The 24,380-nt window shown below is 40.7% G+C and overlaps 1 protein-coding gene and 1 long non-coding RNA gene across 5 annotated transcripts in view; one reads left to right on the forward strand and one right to left on the reverse strand.

The window, feature by feature from the left end:
- Nucleotides 1-452: 452 nt before the first annotated feature.
- On the reverse strand, nucleotides 453-24,240 carry LOC128252504 (zinc finger protein 1). 2 transcript variants are annotated; one of them, XM_052980275.1, is made up of 5 exons: nucleotides 23,707-24,240; nucleotides 15,477-15,637; nucleotides 14,418-15,182; nucleotides 2,343-4,308; nucleotides 453-2,274 (listed from the first exon to the last, which is right to left on the reverse strand). In XM_052980275.1, the coding sequence occupies exons 1-5, from the start codon at nucleotides 23,798-23,800 to the stop codon at nucleotides 2,081-2,083; spliced, it is 3,180 nt and encodes a 1,059-aa protein (XP_052836235.1). In that variant the 5' UTR covers nucleotides 23,801-24,240; the 3' UTR covers nucleotides 453-2,080. The 2 variants fall into 2 exon arrangements, with proteins under 2 accessions (XP_052836235.1, XP_052836236.1); XM_052980276.1 differs by lacking the exons at nucleotides 14,418-15,182; nucleotides 15,477-15,637; nucleotides 23,707-24,240 and adding an exon at nucleotides 4,569-4,730.
- The window catches only part of LOC128252511 (uncharacterized), a 74,259-nt gene continuing 54,433 nt past the window's right edge, over nucleotides 4,555-24,380 (forward strand). Inside the window, exons 1-5 of one of the 3 annotated variants that reach the window (XR_008267310.1) lie at nucleotides 4,555-4,684; nucleotides 4,758-5,084; nucleotides 6,583-6,816; nucleotides 6,875-7,137; nucleotides 7,569-7,744. This is a non-coding gene — a long non-coding RNA (uncharacterized LOC128252511). Of the gene's footprint in view, nucleotides 4,685-4,757; nucleotides 5,085-6,582; nucleotides 6,817-6,874; nucleotides 7,138-7,568; nucleotides 7,745-10,340; nucleotides 10,874-24,380 lie in introns of those variants that run through there. The other 2 variants (XR_008267312.1, XR_008267311.1) reach the window with 2 other exon arrangements.

A 24,380-nucleotide genomic window follows, 5' to 3' on the forward strand; every position in this document is an offset into this window, starting at 1 on the left:
TTTTGGTTTTGGATTCTCTAGCTTTTGTTTTTGCGAAATAATTTACAAAAAATATATGTATGTACACATATATACTTATGATCGACTTCGACCATGCAATCCGTTCTCCACTTCATTAAAAATACAAATATATAAAAATTAATTAAGTATTAAATGCATTTTTTTGTGAGTTGTTGTTCTCGTTTTTGTTTTTTTTTGTCTGGAAAAGCAAAAAAAATCATGGGCGAAAATTCCTTGGACAAGTTAAACATCAAAAAAGAAATGTTCGTTGTTCTGGAAACCTTGTTGTTTGTTCTTTAACTAATTTTAGTTTGTGGCTGAGTAAGAAACGATTATAATTGAAAGTTGATTTGATTCTTTTGTTTTTTGGCTAGCGCAGAAATCGAAAGCATTATCAATTATTTAGTCATAAATTTATTGTCATGGCAAACATTTCGATAGTTAATAGGGTCTTTTGGTTTTCCGTTTTTGATTTTTACATATAATACGCACATGGAATTTTGCTAATAGATTTTTCGCGAGACTTTTCCAAAGGTTTTCTTTTCATTTTTACATGCTAGTATTTTCTGAATATTCTGAAACGTTCTTTAATCGTTAAATAATCTTTAATAAGGCCAAATTAAGTTTTTGTATTCGTTTCGTATATATTAAATATTAGTTAGCATTAGTTTTAATTTAGCATTAGATTTAAATTTTAGATTTAGTGGGTTGTCGAGTGGCAAGCGGCAGCCGGAGGCCTTAAATGCATCAGTTGCACCTTTTTTTTGGGGCGCGGCTCTGGCCAAATGGAATGATCTTGTAGGTGTTTTGTGCTCATTTCGCGAATGGGTTTTTAAGAGGGAAATTTAAAGCGTAGTTCGAGAAAGATTTCTTCCGTAAGTAAGAGAGCTTGAAACGCGCGGCAAGCGGTGGGTTTTCCATTTAACATAAACTATATACGAATTGGGGCGGTGTGGGCGTGGACTTTACAATGTGGTGGTTTTAATACAGTTTCGCTGCTTAATACTTTTGTATCTCTGGTCTTGTCTCGGTATTGTCTGCTAGTACTTTCTTTGTTTTCTTTGCTTTTCTGTTTGGTCCGGAGGTTGTGGGTGGAAAATTCCTTTCAAGCGGCTTTGCATTGGCTTTAAACGCTTAACCGAAACTAAAAGTTACAACTTAAAAGAATACATAATCGTATAAAATATACATTTATTCCATTTAGGAGTGGGCTCTTAACGATTTAAGTTTTGAGTATTCTGCAGTACTTGGTACTGGTATCTCCAGCTCCTAAAACTAAAACATTAATGCATAAAAAAATAGTTAAAACGATATCTTTAAACGAGTCGGGGCCAAACAAAAATATTTAGACCTTATCTCGAACTTAGGCGGTAAGGTAAATTAATAAAATACTAAAAACAAAGTGGTTTCAACATTGTAAAAATAATAAATTCGCTCATACGAAAGGTTTTTTAACTACGTTTTCTCATTTTTCTGGTTAAATGGCTATAAAAAATATTTCTCTCTTCGTTTTTGACACTGACTCTGTCTGAAGTGCAATTTTTTTGGGGGTGTTGTTCTGTGTGTTCCTGCACATTTTGAGATTTTCTGTTCGTCTGTTTTTTTAAGTACAGCCTGTAAGTGCTGGCTTAGCTTAATTTGGAAACATTTTGGCATTAAAGAAGTCGAAGGCGGGCGTGGACGTGGGCGTGGTCTGCGGCAGAGGCGGCGGCGGTGGAGGCAGCAGTCCCGCATGATGGTGAAAGTACTGCGCCGGCGGAGGCTGACCAAATCCCGCTCCCGAAAGTAATGGAGGTGGATGTGGAGCTGGCGGACGATGTTGCTGTTGATTGGGTGGCGGCAGCATCACACCAGCTCCGTTCCAGGGGAGTCTATGATGCTGCTGCTGGTGCTGCTGCTGAAAGGCGGCCATGGCCGCCAAATGTTGATGGTGGGGATGCTGATGATGCGGCGGATAAGTGGGATTCCCCGCCTGAACCTGAGCCCGACGACGCCCACGATTGTTGGCCATCGTCGCCGGCGGTTGGGAGGGAACTGTTGCTCCTGGTTGGCAGGTGGGCGGCACTGAGGTGTCGCTTACCTATTCCCTGTAGGGCTTGCAGTAGGAATACCGGTGGTTCATGTGCTGGCTGTAGCTGCCCGAGTGCGAGAATCGTTTCAGGCACTTGGAGCACTGGAAGGGCTTCTCCCCGCTATGCAGACGCTTGTGCTCCGTGAGGTGATGCTTGTGCTTGAAGGCTTTGGGGCAGTCCATGCACTGGTAGGGTCGTTGACCTGTTGAAGCGGAGGGGAATACTATAGTTAGTAAAGGCTTCAACAGTATACGATCTAAGTTTACTCACCGGAATGCTCGTACTTATGACGCGCCAAGGAGCTCTGCTTGGCGAAGGCCTTGTCGCACTGATCGCACACGTAGGGCAGATCAGGATCGCCGGCATGGCCGTGGGTTTCCACCTTGCCCCTCCTGGGCTTTGGTGGCATTAAGCCACCACCTCCAAACTCATCCTCGTGCGAGATGCGCGAGTCATCGTCCCGCCACGATCGCTTCTCCGATCCACCGGGACTCAAACTGGTGCCCCGGTAATCGGGCAGCTTAATACTGTTCATCAGGGGATGGTTAGGGGCGTACTCTCCACCCGGACGCATTTTAAACAGCGCCTCCATAGGCAGCGGCATGGGCAGCATGTAGGGTAATCCCGGAAAGGCCTGACCACTGCGGGGAGTGGCCTCCAGTTGGCTATTTGGAGGCGAAGGCGGCGGAACAGCTCCGAAGTACAAGGCTGCCGCGGATGAGGGTGAAATCGAGGCTGGGGACATCGATGCGGATGTGGAGAACTTCCTGCTCAGATTGATGGCTTCGGGGTTTGCTGGTTCTCCCGACGCAGGAGCTATGTAAGGAGGTGAACTTTTGGGTGTTAAAGGATCCCGTTTCACAGACAAATCCAAGGGTTGATCCTCCCGGGTTAGAGATGTCTGCGACTCATTGGCCACTGGTGTGGCGGCTTGATTGCTCTGGAAACTTTGCATCTTTCGCTCCCTGGAGCGATTGTTCTGGAACCAGACTTGGACCACACGGGGATCCAGCTGAAGGCGGGCGGCAATCATTCGGAACTCTTCTCGACTCGGTCGGGAATTCAGGGAGTAGTGCTGCTTCAAATGTTGCTGCTGCTCTTCATTGATGGCCGTTCGCACACGGACTTTCCTTTCGCCACTTTCCTGCCGGGGCTCCTCTTCCATGTCCTCGTCTTCCTCATCTTCCTCGCTGGCAGAGGCCAGGGCAAAGGAATTGCCTTGTTGCTGTTGCTGCTGCTGGAAATGCTGTTCCAGCTCCTCCTTAATCAAGCCACAAAGGACCTTCTCGTGTTGCACTAACTCCGTGGGGTGATTAAACTGTTTGGAGCAGCGACTGCAACGTAGATCAGCGGGTTGTTCTACTTGTGGCGCTTCTTCCACGGGAGATTGAACTTCTTGTACCACACTTAGAGGCTCCTGCTCCTGTTTGATCGCTTGAGAGGATGTCTGGTAACTTTCTGGAGCTGGTGAGGCTTCCCTGCTGGCTTCCCGCTTGATGGGAGCTGCTTCTTCTGTGACTTCAGGTGTGGGAACTCTTTGCTTTACCTCGGGCTCGTCGATGTCCATCACCAGCTTGGGTTCATCGGGGGTCTCCTCCTCCTCCTGCTGCTGCTGCTCTCGCTCCTCCTCCCTATGCTGGTGACCAGCAGCCGACAGTTGCAGCAATCTCTGGATGCTATAAGGATGAACTCCTGCCGCAGCAGCCATAAAGTTATGGGGGAAGGCCAGAAGAGCGGCATTCATGTAGTTGGTGGGGTTGAAAGGTTGGAAGGGCGCAGGCGCCGAATTTCCACCTTGTCCCTGGGCATCGCTGGCGAAATAGATCATGGGATTGGGCAGTCCCGGCAGCGATGGCTGCTGTTCCGACAGCTTTACCTTTCCATGGTCAGAGGGAGATCGGCGCGATCCCGTGGATCCAGAGCCGGGACTTTTTTCTAGTCTCTTCAGTAAAGCACGATTGTTGTTCAACTTCAGACCCATGCTGATGCACTTCTTCGAGGTCATGTGCGAGGAAAAGCTACCCGAGTGCGAGAACCTTTTGCCGCAATTGTCGCATCCGAAGGGCTTCTCGCCGGAATGGATCCTCACGTGCTCCTTAAGGTGGTGCTTGAATTTGAAGGCCTTGTCGCACTCCTTGCATTTGAATTTCCGCAGGAGCGCACTCTCGTCGTGACTGATCATGTGCCTCTGGAGGCGGTAGACATTCGCAAACGCCTTGTGGCAAATTCGGCAGGTCTATAAAAGAACAGATAGGATGTAATTATAGTAGGTGTTTAATTTAAATAAGAGTTATTGGTAATTTACAAATTGCCTTGGTTAAAAAAAAGAAAGCGCCAAATAAGTAATTTTGAATATGCTAACGTTAGGCCCTAATTATTTAATAGTTTTTTTAGAGTGTAAGATATCGATAGTATTGTTGTTCAAACTATCATCTTTAGATTTACAGCTTTTGCTGTCCCGTCTCTCATTCTACGATCTTTTGTTTTCCCGGTTACCTTTTCCAATGAAGACGTAGAAAGGAGAAAAGCAGCAGCTGACATTGTTGTCTTAGTTGTTGCTGTATTATGGGGCCACGCAAAGTGAGAAAAAAAAACGGAACACCAACGCACAGGTAATAAAAACTGTTTAAAACAACACGCGTATTTATTTGTTTTAAATTTAATTGCTTTCTAATTTGTTTCAAGGCAAGAAAGGCGACCACAAAGCGGGCCAAATCAAAAGCGACCGCCGAAAACGAGCCATTTTTTTCTTTCTTGTGTGTTTCCGAATCGTAAAAGCGGATATTTGTGATATTTTGATATTTGGTGAATTGTGCCAACGATTTCGAATAAAAATACGCAGTAACTTTAATTAAAAACTAGAATTAAAAGATGCGCGAAGCGAAACGCGCACAGCACGAACAAACGCGAAGAATAAAGTGAAAAAGAGGACCAAAGAGAGACGCGGTAGGCGAGAAAGAGATGGCGCGTTTCCAGTGAAGGTGAAGTGACAGTAAATAACAACAACAAAAGGTAAGAGGAGCACATAAAATGACCCCACAGCAAGGGAGAGGAAGAAGAGCAAGCTGCACTCAGCTGTGCGCCTTCCAATAAAAATTTAACTTCAATTGGAAAATTGCGATACAAAAAACAAATCAACAAAACGACCTGAAATAAACAAAACAAAGTGCAACAGGGCGCATCACATCAATATGTTTCAACAGCTGATGCTAATCAAATTTTGGGGGGGCGCTTTTGTCTGCGCTTTGATTTGTTTGGCAACAAATTGAACGCATCAAATGCAGGCGCTTTTTGTTGTTGTTTAAAGGTGGAAATGGAATTAAAAACGAAAGTGCAGCGCCGCTTCTCCCGCTTTCCTGTCTTCCACTTTTCCACTTAGCGGCTGCGTTGAAAGATTTGCGGTACTTTGGCGGACAGATGGCAACACGTGTTGTTGTGCCCCTTCCACGCCGCCCAATTACTTTCTATCGAGTGGGTTGTTTACCGTCCAGCCGTTGAACTTTTCATTTATTGCTGTTTCACCTTCGCTTCCAGCATTTTCCATTTATTATTGTTGCTACATATGTACATATGTAAGTTCATAACATTCCAGATCGTTATCACTGTACTTGGAAAACAGACTTTTACCATAGCAATTTTAATGATTCATCGAAAATGGTAACTGTTTATTAGTTCCACTGTACTTTTTTTGACTTTGACACCTCATTTGAGGTTACAGTTACTCATGAGTTTCAATTAACGCGCTTTACGCCATTAGTCATTATCATCAACGCATAACCAATTTACCGACTCTCGAGATGAGATCACTCCAAAACTATTATAATGTATTGTAATTAGTTTGTTCGCCAACGTGACACGGTGTTTATTGTTTTAAGCGTGTTGGGGAAAAATAATACATTTATAGCGCGGGCCTCCTAATTTGTTTGTGCTGCTGCTGCTGGTAAAAAACAAACCGAAAATGCTTTTCCCCTGTTTCGTTTTCCATTTCGACAGCAATAACAATTTCCGTTTCCGTTGTTATTCCACCTGTGACGTCATCCCCGAACTACCGTTGCTAAGAAAAACCCCATTTTCTGGCGGCCATTTGTCCGTCAGGTGAGTGAGTGCGATAAATACATACATAGCTGCATAATGGCCACCTGCTGGCTCACTTCCACACGCACACACTCACACGAAAAACCCGTTATCTCAGAAGCCATCGTGGAGTCAGGCTATCTCCGTTCCTCTCTAACGCTCTAAATCAGGTTGTTCGGTTGTAAACCGCAAAACGCCTACCTAGAAATTGTAGGACCACAGAACCTAGAAATGGAACAGTAGTAATTCGGTTTGGTGTACAATTTATACTATACTATACTATACATTCAAAAGCGTTGGTAAAATTAATAGATATTGGGAAAATGTTCCTTAGATTTTAAATTTAAAGTCACAAAATCTCTACACTCTTTACCATAAACAACCTTAACATTAATTTAAATGAAAATCTTAAGTAGTTTATAAATCGAATAACCAGAACCAACTATCAAAGACCCACTGTACACACCTCCCAGAGCGGACATTAAACCGCAGCTCCACAATGAACGCGCTTTGTTGTCGTCGGCGTTATCAATTAAATGTAAAACGAGGCGCAGCGCAAACGAAATGGAAATGAAAATGGCAGCCGTGAGATACTACACCACTCACACAGATACTATATACAGATACTTTATATATATGTATGTACCTATAGTGCACACGTTTACAAAAGGTAAGTTCCATTTGTGATGCGTCAGCCGGATTCTTCTTATGCGCTTTTGTTGTTACAGTTTGTTATTATTATATTTGCGATGAGCGGAAATGCCAATTGAAGCTACCTTTAACAAAGCCCCATGAAGATGCCCGCCCCCGGGGGTTAACTGATGGACTGATGGATGGATGGGTGGACTTATGGACAAACGGAGGGACTGTGTGCATGACTCAAGTGTATTTCAGGGGAGCCACTCGAGCCAAAGTTGAAAATTGATTGATTCCACTAAGCGAATGGGCCGAGCACATGGAAATGGAAGCTAAAACCACTCGAGTGTTCAAGGTACAGTCTAACCTCGGTGGCATTATTGTCGATAAGCCACGCGTACGTGCGTACTACGTCCGTCCGTACCGCTCGTTTCCCTCCTTCACCACATGTTGCTAGCTGCTTAATTAATTAAATTTCATCTGAACTGTACGAAATGTAAGAGGCTGAAGCGATTGAGTAGAGTACACACAAAAAATTATACTGCTTATGGAATTTTTGAACAAGATTTGAACTTCGGCAGCACCATTTGGTCCTTCAAGCCGAAACCCCAGCAAAAGTTGCGCATCTTGTTTCAATTGTTCGATTGCATGGAAACAAGAATTTTGAGTATTAAATTCAGGAAGGCTTGTAACGAACTTATTTGTATATTTTTAATATATTCTTGTTTTCCTCAGTGTACTTTCACTATTCACCTTAAAGTTCCACTAATATTCGTGGTATTTCAGAGCGCTGATAAGAACGCACTATCTGTTTACTCAATCGATTCCTAAGAGGCGCGTGTGTTCGTAAACAAAGCAGATCAGGGTCGGGAACTACAGATCGGATGGAAACTACGGATTAGTCAGCGAACTCAATATTCAACCCCTGCCTATCTCTATTATTTGCAGATAACCTCGATCAGGTGAGCACAAAAATAAATATTACATATATTGAAGACAGCGGGAGGCTGGCTGCTTATCAACCAACTTATCGGTCCCAAAATTCCCAAAAATCGAACGGGAAACTAGCGACCACACACAGCGGCATCTTGTCTTCAAAGCGCTCGTCAAGTTTAATTGTACCGAGCATCTCCCGTGCGGATGGTCCAGCGGTTGCATTTCAGCCTGGCTAATTGCAGGCGACAAGCCTTTTGGCTATAATTATAACGCAACGTAGGTGGGCGCCTGTTTGGACCAGGCCAAAAACGCCAAAGCCCCAGCAAAATCGTAGACAAATCAAACGAACGAGACCAGCTAAGATAATGTCTTGTCGCAGACAGAGAGCTAATTTGTGAACGTATTTCACGATTGCTCGCTGAACAAATGCTTTATGCAGTGAGTGACATGGGAATTTGGCCATAATAGCGCGCATAATTGGCCGTAAAAGATCGTAAAAGATCGACCAAAGGGAGATCGTTCGGCTTTCAAAGTGTCAACCCCAAAGGCAAGCAAACAATGCTGACAAAATACCATGCGATGTCGAGGTGGGGGAATATTATGTATGGATACAGTGGTGCTCGAGGATGTATAGATTTTGTGGAAATAGTTTATAGTTTAGAGCAGAAGACAGAAAGCAAGTTATTTGGAAAATTAATTTTAATAGTGAGTTGAGTTTGGGAATTAAAAATAAAGATATAATCAATTAAAATCTTGTCAATTTAGTTTTGAAACCATAATCACAATATCAACAAATCGGTAGATTCATTTTTAAACTAAACTTTGTATTGCAAGTAAAAGACCAATTTTTTTAGAAAAAGATATAAGAACCTTTAAGTTTCGAAACGCACTGTATTTTGTTTGTCCACACAAACTTGTCTATATTGTATCTGATAGATATAGAGGCGCACCTGTCGCCTGACGAAATGCGTAAACAAAAATAACAACAAGCGACAAGCTCAAAGTTTTCTGCTTCTGTTTTTGTTTTATTCTATGTGATTCTTTTTGAGGTCAGGCGAAAAAAAAAAAAAAAAAACAAAAATTATTAACGACGCCACAAAGAAATGTTTAGCGCAAAAAGATGAAACGAAAGAGAGGATGCGAGTGAAAAATACGACGAACATAATGATGTCTGATCTCTAACTGCCTTATAGCAGCGAAATACGCGACCCAATTTTTGTCGCTTATCGCATCGCAGCTGCCGACGCACAGGAAAATAGAGCTGAAAGAATCTGGACTACGAGTGATTAGGGTTTTCAAATGAATGAATCCCCAAGTCGGGCCATTGACGTACCTTTTTAGCGGAGACGGAGAGAGAACTAATTGTAGTACCTCGTGGAATCGAAAAGGTTAGTGGGGGTTATCGTTATCGCCACAAATCGCGCCTGGGAATGAAAAACCTGATAATACGGAGGTTCAGCTTCGGCCTGGACTTCAGATCGGTTAATTTGTTATTAATATTGCGCTAGAACAATGAGTGGTTTTATTAAGTATTGCTGGGCGGGTTCATTAACTTTTCGCGGCGCGATCATCTCTGCATTAATTCCATTGGGAAATTGATTAACACGCGCCGTTAACAGGGAAATACTTTTAGCCATTGCGGTCACTTTGCTGCCGTATTTCTCAATATTTTATGGCCAGTTGGCTTTGTGCAGACGACCAAAATTATCTGCAGCAGCGTTGGGATTTAAAATTATTAATTTTCCATAAATCATCTCGAGTTCATCGCAGGCTCTGGGAAAACTTTTTTAACTGAAATTCTGTTTCTGTTTCGGTTTCGTTTTCGATTTTCATTTGCCAACGCAGCGACAAATCAAATTTAATTGTTTATAAATAAAACGTTTTTCTCAATGATGATGATGCCCTGAATTTTCCCGCCGACAAGAGACCTGCGAAATTAGTTGCGTATTAGGAAAACATAAATTAGGCGACGCCGCGGTATAAATTAAATTTATCACCCTTTAGAAAAGCCTGAGTCTTGGGGAATTAAGAAACGTGTCGTGGATAATTAAGATTTTTAAATCTGGCAGCTGCTACGCTTACTTTTGTAAATTCAAAACATCTGTATCAAACTTGTTTCAGTGCAACATGAGGTTTTTCCTAGTTATCTTTTCAGAGAAATATTTTTTTTTTCTTATTAAGTGTGGTTTTTTAAAGGTTTTCGTGACAGTTCAAGTCGTTATCACTTTTAGCTGGAATTGTTTTTAATATACGAGTGTCTCAGGAAATGAATTTAATTCATTATTTCCTTTTATTTATTTGGGCAATAGTTTTTAATAAGTCTTTTAGGTTTTATTAAAACCAAAAAAAACTTGAAAATGTTTCGCGTCAAAGATAGTAATAATTTTAATCACTAAAGGTCATTTACAACGATAGTCTGCTTAATTTTTCAACCATTTAAGAAATTCCATTGAAATCATTTACAACTGCATTTTGTTACTTATCTAGAAACTTTTCTCAGGAGTCATTTTCAAGTGTAATCTCTTCTCACAATCAGACTGCCCAATGAAATGTCAAGTGCTCAAGTACTATAGTACTATATACTTTACCCCCGACTTTTCAATTCTCTTTCTCCCTTCGCAGCAGAGCATTTCTCATTAAACATATCAAGTAACAACCGCACAATAAACGTCACAAGTGAAAAAACCCACGGGACTTGCAGCGAGGAAAATTCAGAGCAGTCGAGGGGATATCGTCTGAGGAATTTCCATGTGAGAAACTGCGCCACAAGCGGAGCCACATAATTTATGGCCCTCACGGTGAAAGTTGATATAAATCTCAGGAGTAACTTAAAAATGAAAGAATGAACCAAGAAAACCGAAAGTAAGGAACAAGAAGTTTAAATTATAGTCGACCGGCTGACATGTGGAAAAGTGCAGGTGAAAACTGGGAAAACCAGGAGGGGATATCCTTAAGGAAACAGGAACTCCCATGGATGATGATGATGATGATGATGTGTTAAGGGGAATGGGAAACATAAAAAATGATCTTAAGACAGGGGTTTTCTTTTAAGTGGGGTTTTAACCAAAGTGGAATTGGAGATGCTTCAATATTGTGAACACAAATTATTTTTTTGTCAACTAATTACAGTCATTGGAAAATTATTCAAAAGGCATTTGTTTGTTTTTATTTTTGTTCTTACTTGTTCAAAATTTATCGTCATATGGTGAAACGTTTTCAAATTAATTATAATAATTTATATATTATTTAAAACCCACTGACAATAAATTGTAACTTCGTTTTGTTTAAATCCTCGCGTTGAGAAAGTTTTTTAATTTGTTTGCTTTAATTGCGAATAATTTTGAAACTTTCAACAGCAGTAAATACCCGTTCCCCTTCACCTTTGACCTTACAGTGTCCGCAGAAATACATAAAAATACATTTAAAAGTGGGTAGACAAAAAAGTAAAAGGGTTGAGCGAAAGGGGAGTGAAATAAATTGCTATTAATTTTTCACTCGCTCGGTTCGTCAAGCGGCGCCGAAAAGACGACGACCCATGTGGTTGTGAACTCGCAGGACTCGCAGGATTCGCAGGACTACACCTAAAGTGCATATAATTTTTCAATTTGAATTGTCTGCCCTGCTCCATTTTGTGGCGGCCAAAAAGGTGGCAACCGGAAGTGGAAAAGCAGAAAACCAACCCACCAAATGAGTTGTGGCCAAAAAGTTGCAGCCATGTGCGTTTGCAGTTAAGCAAATATTTAATTGCTGCACTTTTTCTGTTGAAAGTTGGCCAGGACCTCTGTGTTATTTTTGTTTTTTTTTTTTTTTGTTTTGCTTTTGCCCATAATTTATGGCCTGCCATTTGCTCGACCGTCTGCCCCTTTTTCGACTCTTTCCCCGGTTAATGATGTTGACCTTAACAACAAATGTTAAATGTTGCATCAACAATGTTGGCCACCAATACGGATTGATATCCCCTGTCCCCCCGTTTTAATGCTTTTTCAATAAAACGGGGGAAAAAAAGCATTTTGTTGCCTACTTTTGTGAGTCGACAGCCTGATTTCCATAATGAGCCATTTGTCTCACTGGCGACGGCGGCATTATTGTTATTTCTGGCACTGTTTTTGTTTGCCGCATAATTAATTGTTTTCACACATAATAATTTAATACGGCGAACACGTGTAAAGCCATTGGCCAACAATATTAAATAAATGCAATGTGCCACATCAATTATAATTGGTCTGTGTTCGTACAGAGTTTCGGGGCGAGTAGTTTGCCTATTTGGCCATCTGTCAATGTGGCTGTTGCCATTTTGGCCTTTTCGCATGTGTTTAAATGTTTAAATGTCATTAACAAAGCCGTAAATTATATGCACCCGAAACCGGGCACCCGCCCAAAAGGTATAAAAATGGAGTTGCAACTCATAAACCTGCTACTCAGCGCTCGAGTTTGGCCAACTTTATTAGCTTTTTGCCAGGCTGGCAATCATCGCAGCTTAGGTAAATATTAATAACGGACAGGCAGTCCTAAAAAAAGCCAAAAACAAGTAAAGCAAGCGAGATTGTACAGTGGCTGTCAATGTGGAAATGGTCAAGGAAAATTGGATAATTTTTGTGGAACACCATGTGAAGTTATATAATATATTCGATGCTTGAATGGATTTAAAAGAAAAGTTAAAAGAAAAAAAGTAAAAGTTATAGCTATCTTCATAACGATTGATTTTTTTTGAATATATTAAATAATTTTATGTTTAAGTCTCAGTATCTTTTGAAAATGTTCCACTGTTTCCCGAAAAAATCAGAAATCTCATCTCGTATTTTTTTTCGGGGTGGTGTCAAACTTTTTCATTTCACTTGGGCTCTCATATAAGGAAGGTAAAAGATGAGCCCCCGTCCCAAAAAAAAAAGAACACCATACACGAAAAACAACAACAAACTAGCCATATGAATTTATGACCAACGGAGGGGGTTGGAGCAAAAGTTTTGGTCGGGGGCGGTTTTCTGTATTTGTGTACTGGGGGGAGTGCAACAAAATTATAATTTATGTGGCTTTAATAGCCGCTGGGTAGCTCCAAGGTGAACCAGTCGGTGGCTACTGTTGTTCCTCACTCTTCTCTTGGACCCCTGACCCCTGACCCATCCCCTGACTTTCTCCTTATCGCGTGTGTGACGTCTGAAACAGGCTTGGGTTCTCCGTTTTTTTTTTTTACAGCCTACCATATATGGAAAAGATGGCGACGAAGGACAAGAGAAAAAACGAAGGCATAAAGAAAAAAAAACAAGTGGGCGGAGGCGTGTGGTTAGGTGTTATCAGGTTCCACTTGCCTGTAGCAACATTTATTTTAATGCCTTATCACAATAGCAGGCCTTAGAAAAAAAAATATAAGAAACAACAACTGCACAATTGGGAGTTATGAGCGTGTGACTGACAGTCTCCCCCCATATTTTTATATACGTTTTTTTTTGTTTTTATACATATATGCCCCCTTCTGATAACACCCCCAATTGTTTTTCTCCGTCGTCGTCATTGGGGAATTTTCGTTTTTACTATTTTTCCCTTTAGTTCGGTGAACGCCTACGTTTTATTTTTATGCCTCTTATCATAGTTGTACCGTTGTTGTTGTTGTTGTTGTTGTTGTTTCAGACCGATAAAACAAAAGTTGAATGCAGGCAGGCAGGCGCTAGGCGATAATAATAAGGTTCGTTTCTTAAACGTTTCTTTAGCAGTATTGTAATGCTTGCACGGAAAAAAATGTATAAAAAAGTAATAAACGATATGATATTTGTTACATAAAATTATTCAACTTGATGAAATATATTTATTCTCAAATGAAATAAAATTAACGAGCTCTGAGTCAACCTCTAAGTCGCTTTCAAAACAAAATTAATGTCATTATTAAATTAAAATTTATCTTAATTTTTGTTTTTTTGGTTAGGGGGCTTACACGATTTGTCAACAGGAAATATGCATAAGGTTTGACTGGGGATCTCGAGACTCTCGAATGGGATGGGATTGAATTGGATTCTGTACTTGGCACCGCTGTCCCGTTATCGGTTAGCTCATTTCCCGTTAGCCGAGAACAAAGCCCACGCATTGTACGCGCCGTGATGTGTTCAAAGATCAAGTGCCCCCCAAGTACCGACCCCTCCCCCTCCCCCTCCCCCTCACTCTCCCTCCCTTCTTTTTTACTTTTTTTTTTCCAAGTCGGAGTCTGATTATGCATGAGTAACAGTCCACGAACCCTAACACGTAAGAGTTAAAAGAAGAACAACTAACTCTGCTATCAGCTCTTCCAGGAACTCATATCCTCTCACAGCATTATTCAGGTTTAGTCACTGGTGACAGGGGTTTTTGTGCTGATTATCTTTGAGGGAGCGGTTTGGAAGAGGGGCTTACAGAAATATTATTATTTTTATTATGACTGCCCGCAATGAGAATATTTCTAGCACATGGGTATTTCTTAGAAATATTTGGAAATACGACTTTTAATAAATAAATTTGTATGGAGATTAAAAATACGTATTTAATCTTTAAATAACTAATATGGAGGGTTTTTTCTACTTGTTGAAAATATTAATTTACGTATAGCTTTTAAAATATTTTAGGAAAGCTTAGAAGTTGAACACTTAACAAACAGTTTTCATAAACAGGTAGTGTGCTTAAAATTACGTATTTGGCATTTTCATGGGAACTAAACTAAAGTAAATTCAAACTCACCTGTGAGACATTAGTAATCGCTGTTTGTCCGCAGGGCGAGTGCAGTTGCTCGTGCTGTTCGAGCTGCTCCCGACTGGCAAAGGATGCGGTGCACTGCATGCAGGGATAGGCGCCACTCGGATCACCAGTTGTGGAGCCCGGACTCGAGGTGGATCGCGGGGCACTCAGATCCAGATCGTAGGCAGAGTTACTGCCCACACTGCTGTTGCTGCCCGGCAATTGAGGTGGCAGCAATTGCAGGGCCATCTGTTGTTGCTGCTGCTGCTGCTGCTGCTGCTGGTGGTGGTGTTGCAGTTGCTGATGTTGTTGCTGCAATTGTTGCTGATGCTGATGCTGCTGCTGCTGCTGCTGCTGCTGGTTGGGGGAACTGGCGGATCGGGCGGATTGCATGGCCAGAGAGGCGGCGGCCGCCAAGAATTGGGCGTGCAGGTGGGCGGGCAGATGGGCTGGTGGGTGTGGCAGTTGGGCGAAAAGGTCACCAGGTGTCAGCGATACAGGTGAGCACATTGGCGACATTTTAATCGTACTATTGTGGTTCTTGGCCAGCTCACTGTTGTTGTTATTACTCGACTGAGTATTGCTGTTGGCATTGGTGTTGCTGCTAATGTTATTGTTGTTGCTGTTGCTGGTGGCCGGCGATTTGGCATACCGCCTACTGCTACCGCTCAGGTTGCTCTGCTCGTCCTCGGCATCGCTTTCAGGTTGAGCCGCTCCGCAATTCAGTTTGTCATGGGGATGTTCGCTGGCAATGTGCTCGCTAAGAGACTATATACAAAAAAATTAAAAATAATATATTAATTGGGATTTATTATATAACTTGGCTTTAAAATCCATATTTCAAATATATGATTAAGCTGTCTGATTTTTTGATAAGCTTGCCTTAACCTTTAACCTTTATCTTAATACGTTTTTTGTGTCTTCAAACACACCCCAATCTTAGTTAAATATTTATTAGGAATTTTTTGGTAATATTTTTACCTTCAAGACTTTATAAGTTATATAAAATATTTTCTTGGTAAATTATGTATAAAACTACATTAAATATGTTATAAAATTCACCTGAAACTCTGTGAAGCGCTTGTGACACTGGGTGCAGTTGACCAAAAAGGCATCTGCAGCTGCACCTGGCTGGTTGGGATGGGCACCCTGGATCCCGCTGGATCCCGGATTGCTGTGCTTCGGCGACTGGTTGTGGAGCAAAGTGGAGGCCAGCGAGGGAACTGTGGAGAAAATATTGAGGGAAGAAAACAAATTAACTGCCAGATTGTTTAAGAACCATAAAATATGCGAAAGAAACTTGAAAACCAAATGAGAAGTATGGACTGTGAGCCCCACTCACAGAAGGAATGGTTGAGGTGCTGCAGAGTCCACATAGAGAAATTCGGGGGTTTTAATAAGAATTTGAGATAATTTTATTTGTAAATTATTTGTGACAAAATACCCTAAAATTCTGAAAAATTTCTTTTCTCAGAATTAATCTTGTGTTATTTTTTTGGGTAAAATTATATGAATTAATTCATTATAACTCTCCATATTTTTGTTCTGTGCTTCGAGGGACTGGTGGATCGACTTAATTTCGTGGCAAATCAACTTCGCAGGCCTTCACGCAAGGCTGAAATCCGGAGAGACGATGATCTCATGGTTTCTTTCGATCCGCCAAAGAAACCGAAAAGAAAACAGAAACGGAAAAAAGAACCGGAGGAGAAAAAGAAGTGGAAAAATTAAAGAACACACGCACACTTGAAAGAGAAGAGTTGACTTAATCAGTTGAAAAAAGCGTTCAACCATGGCAGCCAAGAAAGAGACGGGCAATATAGGGGAGAAAGAGAGGGAAGAGGCCCCAGAAGATTGCTTTGTTCCCCCGAGGGTCACTCAATTGCCCTCTCACTCTCACTCTCACTCTTACTCTTACTCTTGCTCTGAAACTTTGTATCTGTATCTGAGAAGGTAGAATACTTCACAAAATGGAGTTTTTCTGTTCTCTGGGCTGGTTGTTTGTTTTTTTCTTATATAGTAGAGTGCCCAACAAAGCGAGTCTTTGTTCTCTGTTGCCATTTGATCGCTACCTTAATTTAAGCCAATTAACTGGCGGCAGACGAAGACAGATACCCAGATACTCAGATACTCACATACGGGCAGCGGAATGAATGAACCCTGTTTTATCGCCACCTTTCTGCCAGAAGTATCTGTATCTGAGGGATGTGTCGGGGCAATCAAGCGCAATCTACGAAAGTTCATTGCACGTTTTCACTTTCAATAGTTGCAATCCTAATTGACTTCGATGCGGGCTCCGATCAAAAAAGTATTTATAAATGATGATCATTAGATGATGATGTCGATGCCTCCCACCTTATCACTTAAGAAGCCATTAAAAGCCATTATAGGACAACAGATGACACACGTAGATATATATCTCTGAATATATATATAGTTAACAGATCGCAGAGTTAATAATTCCGTGACCAAGAATTTATTTCGCTCGCCTGCCTAATGACATTTTTTATTGAAAGTTGTAAAACGACAACACTTTTTTATGGCCCAACATTTTGTTTCATCAACATAATGCCCCAAAGGAAAATGCTCATGGGGAAAAACGTGAAGCTCAACAAGTGTGTCACCAGCTCATTTAGCCCAATCAATTCTTCATAACCGACTCGACTCAACTCGAGTGAGGAATTATTAACGCAATCGCTTTTACACTTTTATTTTTTCACCCCGTCGCCGTAACGGTATTGAAATATTGAAAGTGTCCCGCAAATTAATTTCAATTTATGCGCTGCCGAAACGAAATGAAAAGGAATTTCTTGTATTTGTTTCTACGGAACTCGAGCGCTTTTTTGTGTATTTTTATATGTTGGTCTCATCTTTCAGTTCATTTCTCCCCAGGGCTTTCAACTATTTTGCGCTTAACGCGAACCAATTGAAGTTGATTGATAGTGTGTTAGGTGTGGGGCATAAAAATCGAAAGAGAGAGAGTCTCAAACATTTGACTTCTTCAAAGGAAAAGGTATTTTTAATCTATTAAACAAAAATTTGCTAGGAACTGCAAGCTGAGGCGAAAAATATGCAGGAAAAACAATAGGTTATGAAATCCAACTGAATAAATTTCAAGATTAAGCAAATTTCTATTAGTTTCCTAGATTACTGGGGCACCTCTATATTTATATAACAAAATTGATACAAATCTAAAAGATTTATATTCAAAATGTGGATAAAATTTGATTACCTTGATTAGTATATAGTAAATTAAATATTTCCCAAAAGCTTAAAAAGGTAAAGATATTAAAATAAAAGCAAAGAATATGCTGCTTTGACAGTTGCCAAATTTTTGATTGCGAGCAATATAATTTTTTTATTTTTTTGGATTTAGGATAAAATTTATGGGTGGCCACAGGTTTGCCAAAAACAAAACAAAAACGCCGGCAAACACAATCTGCTGCGAGGAAATCTGCTGGAAAGATGTCAAGTGTTTGCTGTTGCTTGTACTATTGGTTCACCTGTGCGGTGGAAAAAACGAGCAACCGAAAATAGGCGAAAATAGGGGGCGGATGTGGGCAATGGGGGGAGGTCGAAATATTATATATAATACGTAGATGGGCAGGCGACGTAAATCAATGGCAAAATATCCGAGCCAGTGCCGAAAGATACATTTGTATCTGCGGCAAAGACACCCAAGATACACCCACTAATTTTATGTGTTTTTTTTATTGCCAACTTTTATTAGCCAGACATATTTCGACTAAGCCCGGCTAATGCAAATTTATTTATTTCTCTTTCCCCATTTTCTTGCTTTTGAAAATTATATTTTCATTATTTAATTTATGCGCTTAGCGAGCGCCTTTCCTATTTTCCACCTGACTTTCCACACATTCCTCATGTTTCCATCCCCCACCCCTCCGTTTTCAGGCGGCCAAAGTGTTTTTTAATATTTCACTGACAGCCGATTGTCACGACAATTTTCCGCGTGGCCGTCAGGTGAGGAAAATTCTTGGGGTCCGGAAAATTGTTTAGCGATTGCTGACGCAGTTGCAGACAAATGGACGACAGGTGGCGCCTGCTGGTGGGGTGGGGGGAGTGGCGCGGGGGGAGGGGAGGGGGGCTGCTCGGCTCGATGATATTTAATGCAAATAAACATAAATTTTAGCACTTAAATATAAACAGACCTCCGGGGCCTGCACTCATTTGCAGTCAATGAACGTGGTTAGCATATTTATGATATAAATTCCCCATCGAAAACGGGCTGCAAATGAGCGAGTGCAAAAACACTTAGTACAGAGCTAGCTAATTGCCAGTTGAAAAACGACACTATCAGACAGTCGCAATTAATTTGTAAATGAAAACCTGTGGGAAGGCTCAGGTCCCAGTTGTTGTTTTGGATCTGTTTCGTATTTCAGACGTGCGAAAGTTTACTATATGGTCGCAAAACGAGTGGAAACCCATCTTTTGACAAATGGAATTCTACGGAGGGTCCGATCTCAAGTGGCAATCGGTTTTAAACACACATGTGAGCGGCATATGGAATTGTCCCGATAATCGCTCTAAATTTGGAATACTCTTTTGCAGACCCAACTACCTAGAGATTAATGCACTGAAAATAAATTAGAAGAAAATTAACATATTCTATGCTAATTTTAGTCATGAAAATTGTTGTACTTTTAAAGTAAAGGTAATAAAATAAGGTTAATTTTTAATTATTATTGTTTTTAAAAAATACTTCCACTTTAATGATGATGATGTAATCTTCAACAAGGACATGGTTTTAAATGAATTAAAGGAGCAACCCCTTTCATACTCATTGTGATGGTTATATTAGTTTAAAACCTATGAAAAATATGACCCAAAATGATACTATTTTTTCTCTGTGTAGCACCTTTGCCCTGGTCTACACTCCACTTTTGGAATGGGCACAAAGGTGCCCACGTTGTGCCCCTTCAAGTGGCAAATGCAAAGGTGCAGATTCGGAGCCAGACGAGATCCTATAAATAGAGTTCTCCTTTCTGCCCTTTTGCTTTTATTTGTTTGTTCAGCAAGCTGATGCTGTGCGCTGCTGCTGCATGCTGCATGTTGCACGTTGCACGTTGCTAGTTGCTGCGGCCACGTTTATTTTATTTGTAGCATTTTGCTTTGCTGAGTGTGAAATTTTAATAGCCAAGCCAGCCGTGTCCGTGTTCGTGTCCCTGTCCTTTTTTTCCCCTATACCCTGTATATACATATATATATATATATGTATATAGAGGAGGTGTATCTGCAGGGAATGGAAAAACATATGTGTCCCGGGGCGAAGTATTTCTGCGATTTACCTTGAAAAAATATGCAGAAATGCGTGTGATGTCGGGATGTGGGCGTTTTACGTTTTGAAATTGGAGTTGCAGTGCGTTGGCGAGCAGAATGCAATTAGAGAAATATGCCAAAGAGGTGTTCAAAGTGAGGAGGAAATGTGGAAAAGAAACCTAGCCAACCATAAGATATTTTAGCAGCTTATCCCCTCAAAGAAAGCAGAAGATACGATTTCAAAGTTAAATAAAATGTCAATATATTTCTGCGAATTGCAAAACAAAAGTATATTCCCAGTATTTGTGTGACAAAAACTTAAACAAACTTTTCCAAAATAATGAATTTTAATAGTTTGAATTTCCAAGAATCTGAAAAATGCATTAACTTATGTGGCATAATAATTTGCATTTTTTTATAGGAGTCAATAAATAATATGATATTTTTTCTCTTGAAGTATATTTACAAGTATTTTCTTGGAATTGCAATTCATCAATATTTGTAAACTTTGTTTTAATAACTTTCGAGTGTTCATAAGGTTTCAGTTAACAAAATATGAATATGATTTGTTTTGTTCTACAAATAACTTTATCGTATTATTCATAAAATTCTTTAACACTTAATAAGCAAAACTAAAAATAAAATTATATTTCAACCATGTGAAAAATACTTCATTATTTCGGAAAATATAACCAAGGCTCAGCTTAACTTGGCTAATTGATATTCACTTCGTCCGCTGTCCGTGTATAAACTGTACGCCCAATCGTTGAGGTCTTGAAAAAAACTCCGAAATAAAGCCCATCGAATGCAATTGAAACTTTTTCTGCTGCCGCCACCACAATAGAGCTGTTGACTATTTTTGTTTATTTAAAACTTTTAACAATTATTGTGCAATTGTGCGAAATTTATTGCAATTGAACGCCAATCAGAAGGGAAGTGGGAAGTGCCTCTCTGTCCCTATTTTTCCCCCTTTTCACTGGCTTTTTCACTCCAGTTTTTCCCAATGCCAGTTACCCGTTAACCAAAATCGTTTACATGTTAAATTGTGCCTGCTGAGGCCTCATTCCACTTCTTTTTTTAGAGCCTCCTTTTTGGCGCTGCAATTTTGCCTGCCCTTTGGCAACACCTTTTTTTCGGAGGGGTAGAAGAGTTGGGGCCAACCGGCACCCTTTTGTTTGCGCCGATTTTTTGGCACTTTTTTTCCGTACGGGGGTAGCACGGGAATTGTTGTCTCGTGGTGCGCGGCTGGCATTAAATAAATAAGAAAAAATATTCACAAAAAATGCAGAAAGCCCAAGGAGGCGGGCGCATTCCGTGCAATTTTCACTTTACAACTGTTTCAAAGTTATCTTTGTTTCAATTGTGTGCACAACAGCAGTAGCACGAAAAAAGGGAGCAGCAAAAAATATTGGCAAACAATTTACTTTTTGGGCAAAATGCGAAATAAAAATAAAATGTGGCAAATAATTTGCCCAAAGCTGCGGCAGGTTGAACACAGTATAAAGGGAATCTGCAACAGGATATCAAAGAGGACTTTTCCCTCATTGATTTATTGTCTTTTTGTGTGTTGTCGAGGATCCTTTTTTTGTTTTCTGCACAGCGCCTTTCCCTTCGCTCAATTGCAATTTAAAGGCAAAGGCAAAGTGAGAAATGTGTTGATTTTGGGGAAAGTCAAAGCAAGTACCTCGAACTCCACTTGAGATAGGCATCGGCAAAATTAATCATCTTTGCATGCCAGTTGCCAGATAGTTTGGGGCCAAGTTTGTTTAATTTCGATTACCAGCTGGCGTGGAGAGCGGAGAAAGTCCTGTCGGCGGTGAAAGATGCAGGATGAGCCAGGAGTTATAAATGGCAGCACCGACAGCACCAGCATATAAAACTGACATCCACTGACAGGGCCCAAAATGATTAATTAGACCGGAGGAAATCCCATTTCTGGGGAATACTATGTATACCAAGGACCAATCAAAGATGCAAAAGTCAGATAAAATGTTTAATTTTCATGCAAAACAAAATTCAATTCTAAACAACTTTGATGGGTGGAAATTAGCGCTGATTTAGTGGCCGCGAGTTTATAGATAAATATATTGTATATATAGTATAAAAGGGGCGTAACCGTAGGTGATAACGGGCGACAGGTTTTCGCCAGGGCAAAATGTTTGATTTATGGCATTTTGGAGCCATTTCGAAATGCGACATAACACACGCCGTGGCAGCCGGAAAATTAGTACAAGTTGCTGGCGTTTTTCCCCGGCCGTCTTTTCCAAAAAGCCAAGAGAACAGAATTTCGTATGTAGCCGGCGATTAATATCCATCGCAGACACAGCTGCCCAGCGCCATCAAGTTGGCCAGGGAAATACAGCCGGAAAGTATATAGATACATTCGTATTTGTATCTGCAAAGTAAGTGGGCCAACCTGTGCTCCGGCGTCTGATCGATTAGCCGAACTATCTTGTTCGAGGGCTTTTAGTTCCACCCACAAGAAACGAGGCTGCTTAAATAGCAATAAATTATAATTTATGGCTGCGGTGTTGCCGCTTTTTCTTTCTTTTCCAAACATGTGCAATTAATCCGTCTCTTTAGCTGGCTTATCAATTGTCAGTTGGAGAATAAAACAAAACGTGGGCGTCGACATTATCCCGCCCTCCCACAAAAGAACTTGCGCCATCCCCAAGTTTTCCTCGCTAAGCATTTGCAATTAATTTCCAGTCTTTCACACCTTCCATTTAAACCGATGAGCTCTGGCCACTGACAGTTTTATGCTTTGTTTACACTCGATTAAGATCTTTGAGGTCCGAACCAGCAATATGGCCATAAAACAGGTTCTTCAATGGAGGCGATACCTCAAAAGGTGGCCAAGCAGTATTCTACCTGTTTGCCTGCGCATGCGGTTTTCTGCGTTAGGGGTAGCTACCTGTGTTCTCGGGTGGGTGGAGATTATTGCCAAGGCAGCGGTTCTGTTTCGGCGGTGCCAACAAATCAAATTGAAATGTGGCTGCAATTGGTTGGCAAATAGGAGAAAAAGAGAGGTGGCTATATCTCTCGTAAGCGATGAGAAATATAATGCTATTATTCAAGAACGATTGGATGCTTTAATGTCTAAATTATGTGATTTTGCTAAAAATCTCTTATTAAAAATTTCTCATTAAGAACATTTTATAAGTCAAAACATTTCAAGTGGCAATAGAGATTGGAAATTGGGTTGCTGGAACTTTATAGGTTAAACTTTCTTAAAAAAAAGTGAAATATTGACGAAGTAAAGACATTACTTGATTATATTGAATATAATGAAATAACTATGGAAATTACTATGTTCAAAAGAATTTAACCATTTCAAATCAAAATATATAAATTAAAAATTTGATAATAAAATCCGAGTAATTTTAATATTGAAGGGTTTTTAAATTTCTTTCGGTGTCCAGAACTCTATCCTTTAAAAGAACAACAACTCATTTTCTATATATCATTATAATATCGACATTAATACAAATTTTCACCATTATAGATAAATAGATTTAAATCAAAAATTTAATATTAAAATACAAGTTATTTTAACATTGAAGGGTTTTAAAATTTCTTTCGGTGTGCAGATCTGTCTCCTTTTTAAAGAACGAGAACTCATTCTCTGCGTAGGAGTAGGTAACTTGAAACCTGCTACGATCCTTACTCGTTTTTTATGTGTTTTTGTTTTTCTACAGTTTCATTTTTTTTTGTTTTTGTGATCCCCTGAGGTAAAGACCACACATATTGGTACCGCTCAAGATGGCGCTGTTTCTAAGAAACTGCTAAGCTTGCATTCAAATCTGGATCTTTGGATCGGGGCTCCCGATTCTTTGGCGCGCAAATCACTTGAGCAAACACACACACACCGCCCAGTTTAAACAAAGTTCAATTGCATTGCCTAGCTGATAGTGAAATCGAACTCTGGATGAATCATCGTGAATCGGGATCGAGATGAATGATGGTGGTGGGGAAGATGATGATCTATCTCTGATCTGGTCGACTGGGGATCACTTACACTGCATGGTGAAGGCTGTGGATGGCATGCTCTGCTGAATGATGGTATCCTCTTGGCCGAAACGTGAAGACGACGGCGCCAAACAGGACAACATTTGGAATGCTTATTGTAACACTTTTGCTTTACTTTTGATTCGGATAGTTTTGTGTTGAGAGGTTTCGGGTCTGGGTTCTTCTGGGTTTTTGTTTTGTATTATTATTTCTTTCTTATAAAGCACACGCGTGTGGCGGCCATTTGGGCAAACGGCAAAGGGCCTTGGGTTTATTATCTTTATCTTTTAAACATTTGAAGCACTTATTTTTTTTTGGCAACGCTGCGAGTTTCGCGTTTGTTTTGTTATTTGTTGGGATAATTTTTCAGATTTACAATCGCTATATGCGTTCTCTGCGTGGTTTTCTACTGTATGTTCATCGAGTTTTCTCTATGGGGGAGCGACGCGTGTGCTGCCGTCGCGACGTCTGAGATGCAACTGAATTTCAGAAATACAACTTTCGCAGCATCAAGCCCCGACGTCCTCGTCCGTACGTATCCGTCGGATGCGAACTGAACGATTTGCTTTCGGGGTTCTACGGGTTCCACGGACGGAGAGAAGAAGACGCAGCTAGCCGGAGAGGGAGAGAGAAAGACAGAAAGAGAGCGAGCGCGCGTTGCGAGGGTGTTGGTGTGCCTGCGAT

The sequence above is a fragment of the Drosophila gunungcola genome, chromosome 3R (genome assembly GCF_025200985.1).
Source record: "Drosophila gunungcola strain Sukarami chromosome 3R, Dgunungcola_SK_2, whole genome shotgun sequence".
NCBI classification, from domain to species: Eukaryota; Metazoa; Arthropoda; class Insecta; order Diptera; family Drosophilidae; genus Drosophila; species Drosophila gunungcola.

Coding starts and splice junctions, on each gene's coding strand:
- LOC128252504 (XM_052980275.1), bottom strand. CDS start 23,800: ATGTTGTCCTGTTTGGCGCCGTCGTCTTCACGTTTCGGCCAAGAGGAT. Junction 15,183..15,476: donor AGCGCTTCACAGAGTTTCAG/GTGAATTTTATA, acceptor TTTTGTATATAG/TCTCTTAGCGAGCACATTGC. Junction 2,275..2,342: donor TCATAAGTACGAGCATTCCG/GTGAGTAAACTT, acceptor CCGCTTCAACAG/GTCAACGACCCTACCAGTGC.